The sequence below is a fragment of the Rhagoletis pomonella genome, unplaced genomic scaffold (genome assembly GCF_013731165.1).
Source record: "Rhagoletis pomonella isolate Grant_MI unplaced genomic scaffold, Rhpom_1.0 Rhpom_scaffold_00011, whole genome shotgun sequence".
In the NCBI taxonomy this organism is placed as follows: Eukaryota; Metazoa; Arthropoda; class Insecta; order Diptera; family Tephritidae; genus Rhagoletis; species Rhagoletis pomonella.
Genome location: NW_023458565.1, coordinates 6,349,929 through 6,362,347, shown reverse-complemented (window position 1 = coordinate 6,362,347; position 12,419 = coordinate 6,349,929). Strand labels below are relative to the sequence as shown.

The 12,419-nt window shown below is 34.9% G+C and overlaps 1 protein-coding gene across 1 annotated transcript in view; it reads right to left on the bottom strand.

Moving 5' to 3' along the window:
- The window catches only part of LOC118747126, a 73,156-nt gene extending 62,862 nt beyond the window's left edge, over positions 1-10,294 (bottom strand). The window contains exons 1-8 of the mRNA XM_036481116.1: positions 9,994-10,294; positions 7,081-7,575; positions 6,840-7,015; positions 3,382-3,504; positions 3,135-3,289; positions 1,741-1,903; positions 1,423-1,512; positions 166-245 (exon numbers count right to left, since the gene is read on the bottom strand). Coding sequence (XP_036337009.1) covers positions 166-245; positions 1,423-1,512; positions 1,741-1,903; positions 3,135-3,289; positions 3,382-3,504; positions 6,840-7,015; positions 7,081-7,575; positions 9,994-10,294 — 1,583 coding nt within the window. The remainder of the gene's footprint in view (positions 1-165; positions 246-1,422; positions 1,513-1,740; positions 1,904-3,134; positions 3,290-3,381; positions 3,505-6,839; positions 7,016-7,080; positions 7,576-9,993) is intronic.
- Positions 10,295-12,419: the final 2,125 nt, after the last annotated feature.

The following is a 12,419-nucleotide window of genomic DNA, read 5'->3' as shown; positions in this document are numbered from 1 at the left end:
TATTCCTGGGTGCGCCCCTGTACATACATATATATGTATGTGTATTTAAAAGCACATTTCCAAGTGTTGTATGTTATGTAGTATGTGTGTTTATTTAGCTCATAATAGCCATGTCTTGTTGTCATATCACACTTCACTCTAATCTACTCTAATCTCTAAGAGCACAGATCGGGTAGTCCTTTCGTCCGGTTGGGTTCATCGAATTGCAGCAAAACCAGCTCATAGGTGACAATAGTGCCTGCCATCTGCATATAAAATAATAAGAAGAGCAAAAAGTGGGTAAGTCAGTATTTACATACATATCTATATACATATAAATATATGTATAGACGCTTCACTGTATTATGTTACATACATATGTATGTACATTAGGGTGGTCTTTAAATGTAGGAAGCAAATTTGTACATCAGATTACCTAAGCCTCAACCCCTGCGTCGATACTAGTATAGTCGAAGATATCACATATAAATTTTGGTCCCGATTGGAGATGGTTAAAGCGTGTCGCACAGAGGTCAAAGCGCAGATTACCCTATGAATACGCCTTAACCGACTACAGTCGGGACCAAAATTTGTATGTGATATCTTCGACTATGGTAGTTTCGATTTTGGGTATTTATTAGATGAAAAAAATAATAATTTTAATTTTGTGAGTCTCTGTAAAGGAATCAGTACTTTGGCCGCTGTGCGACACGCCTTAACCATCTCTACACTGGTGGCCCAAAGAGATAACCTCTGTCAAAGAGTAATGGTTTGCGGCCTTCCTGCAGAGATGTAAAGAAGCCACCAAAGAGGCCAAAAGGAAGGATTACAGCGAATGCATAGAGGAACAGTCGAAGGGTAATCGCTTGAAAACAAATGGCGGCCGGACGTCATCTCGTGAGTACATGCAAAAGTCTTAACAAGCGCGCACTTTGCAGGGTGTACTTCGGAACTTAGCAGCGCTTTTGTTAGCTCTGGGCGCCAATTGGTATCAGTGGGCTTCATTGCCTTACAAAAATACTTTGGAATCAGGGATGTGCGTCGATATTTTTTTCAGGTACGACCTAATGCACATACGTACATACCTATTTGTGGACATTTGACAAAACAATTTCTCTCTAGTGAGGACATTTTCCTTTCAAATATTTCTATTTTTAATCTTTATGAAAGTTAAATAAAATTTTTTCTTTTTAATTCGAACTTTCTTAAGTCAGTTTTACTTTAAATTCCAGCCTACAAAAAGCAGAGAAGTAGTATTGTCAAAAGTCCACAGATATCAACATTTGTTTGAATGCCACTGCCAAGCGGCTTCATGCAATTTTTTAATAAAAGAAAACATAGTACGTCCAACAATTAGGGTCAAATTCACGGTGTACTGAAAATCTGTAGTTAACTGCCGACTCTGAGTTAACTACACACTATGAATTTGGCCCTTAAACTCACCCCGAACAGCAACCTCCTTGTGAGAAAGTAGAATTTCTTGCCTGATAACGCCACCGTTGTAGTCGACATTTGAAATATTAGACGTTCCACCTGTTGTACATGGAAGAAATATCAAACAATTACTATCTAACTGTCAGGACGTAAACTAATACTAGTACTTGAATTATTTATTGAACTAATTAGTCTTCGCTTTAATTATGCAAGAAGGACGTATGGCTATTCACTTAGTTACCTACTTGCTTACTTGTAAGCATACATACATATCTATATTTTCTCACCTTTAACCCAGCGCATATTCATACTACCCTTGTCACTCACCTCGACACACAAAGTATTCGCTGGTATACGCCTCAGCACACTTAAAGCGTCTTTTGCTTCGTCATTGATGGATGCTGCTGTGAGAAAAACAAAAGTCGTACGTCCGATTAGGAAAAGTAGCGAAAACCAAAAGTAAACGTAATTAATTGGCCAACGTAATTTACTGTTGATGGCGTGCGCATGCACATAGCCGCAGACATATACAAATTTACCAAAGTATGTATGTACATTGGATGTAGCAAGCGTTGAAGAAAGTGAAAGAAAAAAGAAATGGTTGCGTGAAAAAGTAATTAATGCAAATCCTGCAACCAGCTTTTGGCTGTAACGGCTATACCCAAGTCCATCGTCATGTGTGTGTGTGTGTGTGTCTGAGCGTTTGTATGTAGATATGTACGATAGGATGTACCACAAAAAAACTGGTAAACAAAAAAAGAGTTCGCCATACACCGCTGAGTCTAAGGTATTTTTTGCAATTTCCTAAAATAAAAACATTTTTTTGGTCGAACCTAGAGGTCGCCCTTTTTACATTTTTCAATGAAACCGAATTCCGAACTAATGGCAATACTTTTTTTTTTAAATAGTTCTACTGAAATAAATAATTTAAAGATTTTTGGTGGGCCCTAATGTACTAACATTAAGGTGGTACGTTGGGTGACAGGTAACAAGTTCAACGGAAATAAGGTCAATTGACTTTATTTCGCACCAGGGTGGGAAATAAAGTCAATTGACCTTATTTCCGTTGATCTTATTACCTGTCACCGGTACGTTGGCGTGTTAAAATCTGTAATCTGGTGGATAAGTACTAGAACGGGCTACTGTAGGTCAATGAACTCTAGAACAGCGATATGTCATACTTTAAGCTTCGCCTGTTAATCCCAATGATATGACGAAAATGTAAAAATGCGACCCTACATTCGGCCAAAAAAATATGTTTCTTTCGAAATTGCTTAGCAACAATACTAAGACTCAAGGGCGTACGGTGAACTTTTTTTCTGGTACGATCTAATGTACAATTATGTGCATAAGCGAGTGTGTGTCCGTCTGTTACAAGCATTGCAGTGGAGACTCGCAGGCATGGCTACGAGGTTAGCCGAATATGTATTTTAAATCTCTTGTTTTACGAGTATATTTCGGCACTTTAAAAGCAATAAAATAATTTTATTGTCAACATTTGACAAGAAGCTACAGCCGCTTAACTGTTGCTGTTGGCAAATAATTAGTGTGTGAAAGTGTAACATGGGTACAGTCCTCAGCCTTAAGCTCCTTTGCATAAATACAGCATTTATCTTAATCCTCTTTTACATAATTGTCATTAAATATTTTAATTGCAATTACATAAATATATGTACATACATATATACCTATTTAAGTATTAAGGTAAGTACTTCACTTACTTGAAGATATTCAGTAGCTGGTAGCAAACGAAATATAAATTATTCGCACTGGATAGCAAAATTATGCCAGACAAATCCTCATCCACATACTCGAGTAATTCAATTAATTTAACATAGTGGTCTCGTATTTCCATAAAAATCGATTCAGGCACCTCCTGGAATAGGTGACAGGATTGCGAAAATTTAACAAAACTAATTAAGATAATGGAAGTACAGAAAGATGTTGTCGTACACCTATAATTATTACCTTATCGAGCAGCGTGTGTATGCGCATCTTCATTTGCTCAAATCGATATGCGATGCCTTTGCCTATCATCATTATGAAAAGATCCATGTAATTCCACACAAATGTGCAGACAAAATTCACTATCTACATATTTACGAGTACATAAAAGCAGATATATAAGTATTAGTTGAGTATTAGTAAGTCTACTTAGAGTTTAATTTGACAAATCAAATTTCGGATGGAACCACACGTCGAGTATGGGCATATCTATTTAAAAAATTTTGATTTTTTACGTATTTCAGAGAACTGTGGAAAAGATTTCCAGCATCCTACTTATATCTGTGGTTATTAGCAATAACCGCCTAAGTCAACTTAAGAAAGAATTTAGCTATATGTATATGTATATGATATCGTATTTTGCAACTACTAGTCCATGCGTATGTAAAATCCTCATCTCGTCAGCTGAAATATGGAAAAAATTATAGGCGAAAATATTTTGGTTTTCCCAATGGTCCATACATACATAAAAAAATAAAAATAAAAATAAAAATAAAATATTCCGACGAACCGATAACCTTCTCCTTTTTGTGAAATCGTTTAAAAATTAAAATCCAAATCTTTTAAGCGTTTTTTCTCGAATTCATGTTTTTCGACTTAGGCGGTTATTGCTTATGCCCAAAGATAGATATAACTAGTTTGCCCTCACCCGCTTCGCTGAGTGTATAAAATTTCTATCTGTTACATTAAGTGTAATTCGTTTCAATAAAACCTAGCATACTTAGGCTTAGCCAAAAACATAGATCATTTTTCACGTTTTTGTTTTTTTTTACCTTCCTTCAAAATATTTGCAAACTAAAACCATCCTTAAACCTCTTTCGTCTGACAACTGCATACCTAATTCCCTGAATTCAAGTTGTATTTGATTATTCTTTGAACAGATGGCAACCCTCCTACATGTATTTTAGAAATAAAGCCATTTCAAAACCATTTCGATTGATGCCCATGTTGTAGGAATTTATTTAACTTAATAAATAACCTGAATTGATTTTTTGCAAACAGGTGGCAACGCTCTTCGAACACCTCGAAAATATTTAATTATTTTTTCTAACTGCAACCTTCCTAAAGCCCTTTCATCTGACATCCATATTGTTATACATATTTCAATAATCGAATTCCCGTTTCAAGTTGAATTTGATTTTTTAACGGGGGGATGTAGTTTAGAAATAAGGTCTTGGAAAAACCATTTCTATCGATACTCATATTGGAATAATTCATTTAACTTGTTAAATAACTTGAATTGAGTTTAGTTTTCAAACAGGTGGCAACCCTCTTCGAACACCTCGAAAATATTTTGAATGTTCAAACTAAAGATTTCTCAATACCCTTTCGTTTAATAAAATTCGACTTTAAAAACGAGTGGCAATTCTATTCAAAATATTTGTGTTCCTAATCCATATTGTAGTACATATTTCAGTTAAATAATTAAAGTTTAATTTTTTTAAACCCTCACTCATCTTTTCGTTTGATACCCTTTGATTGATATTAGTTATATTAGCCCACTCAACTTATTAAAGAAATTGAATTTTACTTTTTAAACAAGTGGCAACCCTTTTAAAAATATTTGCAGGCTACAATCTTTTTAATCCTCTTTCGTGTGACACCCATGTTGTTATACATATTTCAGTTTAGGCAAATTAGTTAAAAATTAATTTTTATTTTTTAAAGAGGTAGCAACCCTCGCACATGTTCTTTAGGAATAAAGAATTTCCAAAACCATTTCGATTGATATCCATATTGTAATAATTAATTTAACTTAATTGAATTAAATTTTTTTAACACGTGGCAACTCTTTTCATATTCTAGCCTGGATATAAACCTGCTAACCGCCTGCGAGTTTCTACAATCGAGCCACGGCAACATAGAGTCTATCGATATCAAACTTTAAGCAACTTTATAAACAGGGTGTTCTAGATCACCAGTTCGCCCTCTCAAAAGGGAGGATTTTTTGTTTTGGAAAAGGCAAGTATTTATATATGAACTTCCAAGTAAGTGCATCTATATTTTTGTCATATTACCGACTTCCGGTTTCTACCGTAATGGGGTTAAACTGACCGGAAGCCCATTTTGTAAATGGGATATACAGTTCAATGACGTTCGAACTTCAAATATTCCTGGGCTTCTAAAATGGACGGAAATGTTTTTAGTACAAACAAACAAATATTAATCTTCAAGTCGGAGAAGCTCTATCTTTTTTGTTCGTTTTACCAACTTCCGGTTTCGACCCAAAGTGGTTTAAACCAACTAGAAGCATATTTTATTATAAAAGCATTTAATTTTTTCCATAACCGATTTATGAATTTCAACCGAACTCGGACACTGGAATAGGAGACAGGAGAGTCGGAGGAGAGGTTTACTGTCGGGAACTCTCGATAAATCTTATGTTCAGACTGCCGGACCTCTGTAGTGTCTTTCAAGCAGAGGTGACCGCTATAAACGAGGCAGCCGATTGTCTATGCACCAACCTCTTGCCAACTAGGAGGGTAAATATCTACTCTGATAGCCAAGCGGGATCGCTTATAGTACGATCGAAACTGGTCGGGAAATGCCTGACCTCCCTCCCAAGTGCCTCGGAATACTTCCAAATCAAGCTTATTTGGGTACCGGGACACAGTGACATAACTGGAAATTGCAGGGCTGATGAATTGGCTAGGCTGGGCTCCCTCGAGTTTGTCGAGTCGTCCCACACGTGGGTTCTTCTGGTCATCTTTTGTTTGCCTTCGAGACGAAGTATGTCCTGAACCATGTCTTGGAGGTAGGTAAATCGTTAAGGACTTTCGTAAATTCTATCACAGTTATTGAGGAGATCATACAGCAATGTAGTGACTTGATAGCTGCTTGTCTTTCGCAGTATATAGTTACTGAAGGACGGTTAAAAGAAAGTGCGATAAGCCAGAATGTAGCCGCTTTTATAGCCGCGTATTCTGCTTGGAAGACACTACAGTGGTCTGGTAGCCTAAAGCAGAGTTCTAATGAGTAACGTGACAGAGTATACAGAGATAACTACATTGAGGGTTTTTGTGTATCTACTCCGTAAACACTCAGGGCTGGTTGTTCAATGTCTGGTTATCAGTACTTGCCGGTTAAACATCATTATCGACGTTTTCGACATCATGCACATAACATGTGATCGATAAAGCAGTCTTTGTATTTAAGCGGAGCTTCTACCCCCGACTTGTGCTAATCAGACATTGAACAACCGGCCCCTATTTAAACAGTTAAGGCGGATTCATCGTTTTAGTTCAGAACTTTTCTTCCATGTGTTTGTTGTTGCGTTTCTCTCTTTGGGAAGAAAAGTTCAGAACTAGAACGATGAATCCGCCTTTATACCGGTATCAGAAATTTTTTCATCTACACAGCCAAATACATACATATTTATGTATTCACAACGCAATGGCTTAAATTTTGTCAAATCCACTTACCAAAATAAGGCAACCAATAAGCGTTGACTTCGGCAACAATTCAAATACGTAGTCATAGTTTCTGTAAGCGAATTCTTCGAAAGTGAAAGGAATAGTGATATTCTGAGCGGCACCACATAGTAGTGCTCTACGATATTCAGAGTATATAGCTGACATAAAATAAAATATATGCTCCACTACATTATGAAAAGAAAAGAAAAAATTTTATTAATAATGATATGTTAAATTGCAATAGGCAAACCTGCTGAGAATGCAATTACTGCGTATGCAGCACGTCGCACCCGAGTCGACAGATTTGTTTTGGGCATTTCGTAAGGTTTTCGTACGAATATCATTTCAGTGCGAGTCCAAAAGCGAATAAGGCGTGGCCAACGGGGCGCCAGCGTAAAGAAGAGTATCGTTGATGATTGCGCACATGTAAAGAAGACGAAACCGACTGAATGAAAGAAAGTAATCGAATCGTTTTTTTTTTTATGGAACAAAAATGAAAAATAATTTAGTAAATTGTGGTGGAACGAAAATAAATAAACATTAACAATCTTACCTAAATTTTTCGCGTCTACCCCAATTTTTGCCAAATGTTTTATCATTGCAAAATTAAACGTAGAACTGGCGAACAAAAATATCAATGTAATCATCACTTGTATGGATCGGAATGTAAAGCGTACTTGACGCGGATTCGAATGGCCAACACCACGAACAGGCATCAGCGAAAAACATTGACCTATAATGAGTACTAAAGAAATCATATTATTTTAAAAGATGTGTTTAACAGCTGATTTTTGTTTTATAATTTATTACATATTTAGTGCTTATAAAAATCTTTATATGGTTTATTGGAAAACCAAAAAGATTAAGTTATTTGAAAATCCGTTTTGATAGTTAAATATATATTTTTTTTTTAATAAAAGTTAAAAATTAAAAACATATCTATCCAGTTTCTTTGTATATTTGTTCCAGTAACATATTTACCCAGTGTGGTACCAGCAAGCATTGCTATGGCCTTCACCACTTGCAAGCTGCTTTTAAGAGAATTTATCTACATACATGCATATATGTATGTATGTACATGCGCAAGCGAGAGTTGGATGCAAGCAACGACCTGTCGAATTTCTAGGCAAACTTAGCCCAGGTCGGTGCATATATGGCACATATGCCGAAGTTGCAAACACTATTGTGAGGAAGAAATAGTTCTTTATCTTCTCTGTAAATGCGCAGCAGATTCCGCTTTCTGGGGTTTATTTTTTGTTTTTTGTAACCTTGAGGAACTGGGAGATATACATAAATCTTATACGCCTAACGAGTTTCGTCAAGGATTCAAAATTGTTTAGCAAGGGGGAGTAACACAGCTCCAAGTCGTGGTATCACAAAGGACATTCAACTCGTGACGTAAGTGTGGCCCTGCTAAGCAGTGGCAACCATACCTACCTAATACCTTTCGACATTTTCTCTGACATCCAGGCAGTAAAATGGCGCTGTATTCAAAAGTAATACCTGAATGCCACCGATCTCGCAACGGGATTTGTGACAACAAGGAAAACTGTAAAGCTTAGAAGCTTTCTCGTCAGGGCCCAACGCTACCTGTTACCTACATACATATGTATGTGTAGTATGTATGTATATACCTATATATGTATGTATATTAGGGAAATGCTTGGTATTTTTCCGGAAGCATGCAATCGTATTCTTCATGAAACATTTACAGGAATTGCAAATGAATGATGCCGAATGGAACTCTTTTGTCACACTTTGTGCTTTATTGAATTCTCTACGCACAATTCTCTATTTAATCCAAGGAGGTAAGACATCCCAATAACTACAGTGATGTTTACCGGATATTGTGTGATAGGATCACATGCGTCTAGACTTTTGGCATCGTTTTTAATGCATACATTCATATTCATATTCATTTGGCATGTTTAGTGAAACGACATATATTTGAGATGTCAAAATAAAAAGTTCGTTCGACATAAAATGCATGTTTTCTTCCCGTTGAAAATCCTTTCAAGAACAATATTAACAAAACTTTTTCCTTGGAAATTTTTGTAACGTAACGCCAGGTAACGTTTCGTCAGATAATTCAGCTGATTAAACATAAATCAGAAAAGATTCTAAATTTAAAAACTTGGAGAATTAACCTTAAGACAATTCCAATATTACTACAAAAACGTCACGCCAGCGCGTGTGTTTACTAATATCGCTACTACCAACAGTTGTATCTTTTTACTGAATAAAGAACAATTTCATTGCTTTGCAAATCTAGAAAACCCTTTCTCAAATTTTGACTTTTTCGATATATTTTTTTTTTTTAGATTTAGTCGTACGAGTGTCACGTAACGTCAGAATTGTAATACCCATATAGCAAGGTTCTATCAAAGCAAACAAATGTTTTTTTTTCGAATATTAAAAATTTCACAATATCTCAAAACCTATTATTGTTACAAAAATGTTTGTGTTCATGTTCTAAATTTATATTATTTTATTTATATTTAAACAAAAAATTCTATACAAAAAAATAGTTACAGAATTTAGAAATTTTAAAAATCGTGAAAGCAAATTTTTGGCTCAATTTTTGTATGCACTATAGCCGCTGGGGCTGGGTGGTTAGAAGTGCGTACTACCACTCCGTAGGACTTGGGTTCGGTCCACAGTCTGGATAATTTCTGGATTAAGTAGAAACGTTTTTCCCAACAATGAGCGCCAAAATAGTACACTTTATATCTATCTTATAAGATCCAGAATTTTTTTTTAAGATAAGAATTTTTTTATGAAATTAATTTAAATTAAATAAAAGTGGTTTAGCATAAGAGCTCTTGTTAGTCGACGAATCGATTAGTCGAATAGCAAAAGTTGTTTCAAGAAATAATCGACTTCACTAAATCGACTAACCGTTTCCTTGCGACTGTACATTTTAATCAATTTTTGTTTATGTAATTTCTTCTTAATATCCCTTAAAACGAGCCCAGAACCATATTTTTAGTTATTCAAAAAATAGTCTTGCAAAATCGCGGAAATTGTGAAATTTAGAATTCTGCATAACTTTAGAAAAAATAAAAAATTTTGTTTTGCTTTGGCAGAGCTTGATTGACACGGATTCACTCATATGTAAATTCATATGCAGTAGTTTTTCCACATATACATAAAATATACTTACTTGGACTAATAGCACGATGAAATATATCCAATTTGCTATAGTCTGTGTGTATGCTTGGCTTAATGTAATGGAAATCTTTCTCCAGAAGAGTGAAATATTCAATTGGTGTACGTCGCCCCATCAATTTGATTGCATTAATGTCGACATCCTCTAAATTTTCTACCACCAATTTGTCATTGGGAATTTTCAAGGTGGCACTTTTATCTTTTTCACCTGACTTTTTCGCTGGCTTCACATGATTTTTTTGAAAAACTTTCTGATGCTTCATTATTATTTCACGCAATTTAGTGCGGCTAAGCATTTTCAATTTGGTATAAAATTATTCACTAACCAGCTTAAATAAATTATTTTAACTAGTTTTGATAACGAAATCTGCATATAAATAATATCTACATCCATATATAACACCTGTTTTCGTTGTGAATGTGGAACTACGAGTGCATATCAGCCGAATGAGAAACTTATAATAAATGTTATTCACGGGAAATCTGTAGCAGCATGTTTTTTTTTCTGTTTAATAAAAACAGCAAAATATGGGCGGACCCGTACACATACCTACACAACTAAATATGTATGCACATTGTACTTATTAGAAGTGTTTAAATTTTGCGCATATTTACACGTGCTTGATGTGTTCACGTACGAGTATGTATGGCTGTGAAAATATGAATGAAAAGGCGGATATTTTAGTGTCGGTAGTATTTAAAGGACTCCCATGCATTGAAAAAACCTCACTTAAGGTAGCCAGATTAAACAAACCAAAACTAGTGATCGCCCAGCGGTTGAAATTCAAACACTGCAATTAAGGTGATGTGGGTTGAGATGAGTTGAAGTGAGGTTAGTTAGAGTTGAGGTGAGATTACGTGAGTTGAGTAGAGTTGAATTGAAGTGATTTGGTTCGAGTTAAGGTGAGATAAGGCAAGTGGAGTTGAGATAAGGCAAGAGGAGGTAAGGTAAGTTGAGATGAGATGAATTATGGTGAATGGAGGTGAGGTGAATTGGACTGAGACGAGCAACAGAATATGATATAACAAATCTAATTTACTGTTTTATCTTTTTTTGCCTCTTTGTCTATTTCCCTTTCCCTATCTTTGTCTCTATCTTTATCTTTATACTGATCTTTACCCTTATCTTTATCTTTACCGTTTTTCTTTTCTTCATCTACATACACATTCACCTACACATGAGGACAAGTTAAGAATTTTAAATTTACTTTCATCTTTCTCTTTATCTTCTACGTTGAGGTGAGTTTGAGTGAATTGAGGTGAGGTGAAATGAAGTAAGTCGGAACTTTGTAAATTTATCTTTATCTGTATGTACCACGATGTAGAGAAAAAGGGTGACGCCCATCTCGGTACCGCTATTCTGCGCCCAGTGAATTTGACAGAGTCACTGTTTACGTTTTTCTTGCAAAATTGCCTCTTCTTCCATTCTTGCTCGCGTTTTTGGCACTTCTCTCTCCCAAAATGCACCAGTGTGATGTCACACAAAAATTATTTTCAAAAATCCTCTATGATGAGCGCAATCTTGTATTCTATCATTCTTTTCTATGTTCTTATGAACACAATATTAGAATCCATTATCGGCGGGAAATTAATCTAATGCATTCGGTCAACGTTGCGTGATTTAGAATCCTTTTGGCTTTTAAATCCGCTTTTAATTCAAAAAATTTATTTGATTTGTAATTTGATTCATGGAACAAATTAAAAAAAAAAATTATTTATGATCTGATTCCTCTACCAAATATAAAAATTATTTATTTGTGACTTGATTCGGCTGACAAATAAAAGGTAGAATTTATTTATTAATTTATCAACCAAATACATTTTTATTTGCGATTCCATTTGTCGAGCAATTCAATTTAATTCGATATTTTCCTACCAAGAAATACTTTTTTTATGCAACGCAGGCATGATTTTCAAGTTTTTCTCATCTGTGTATGCTCCTAAGTTGTTATAGTGTATCTAATTTCTGATTCGAAATCAGCATCAGAAAGAAAAATTCATTTGGTCGTCAACTCGAATTAAAAATAAAATTAATTTTTTATTTGGTCGCGGAATCAAATCCCAAATAAATTTAATTTTATGTATATTTACCTGACGAATCAATTCACAAATAAATTTTATTTTTAATTAATAAATTTATATTACTACGAATCTCATACAACTTTCAGTTCAGATATTAATTTGATTTTTGGATTTATGTTTTGGCTGATTCCAAATCCTGCAACCTTGCTTTCGACGAAATCCTATCCAGCGTCTGAAAAAAAAACCATAATTTAAATTTTGCTGCTTTACAGCAAATTCAAAAACACAATAAAAAACATTTATGAATTTGTCTTTCTTTTCTTTTTTTTTCTTTGACAAGCATTCATAGATGATCTTTTAAACTTTAGTAGAGATATTTTTTCTCTGTAACAGCGATCT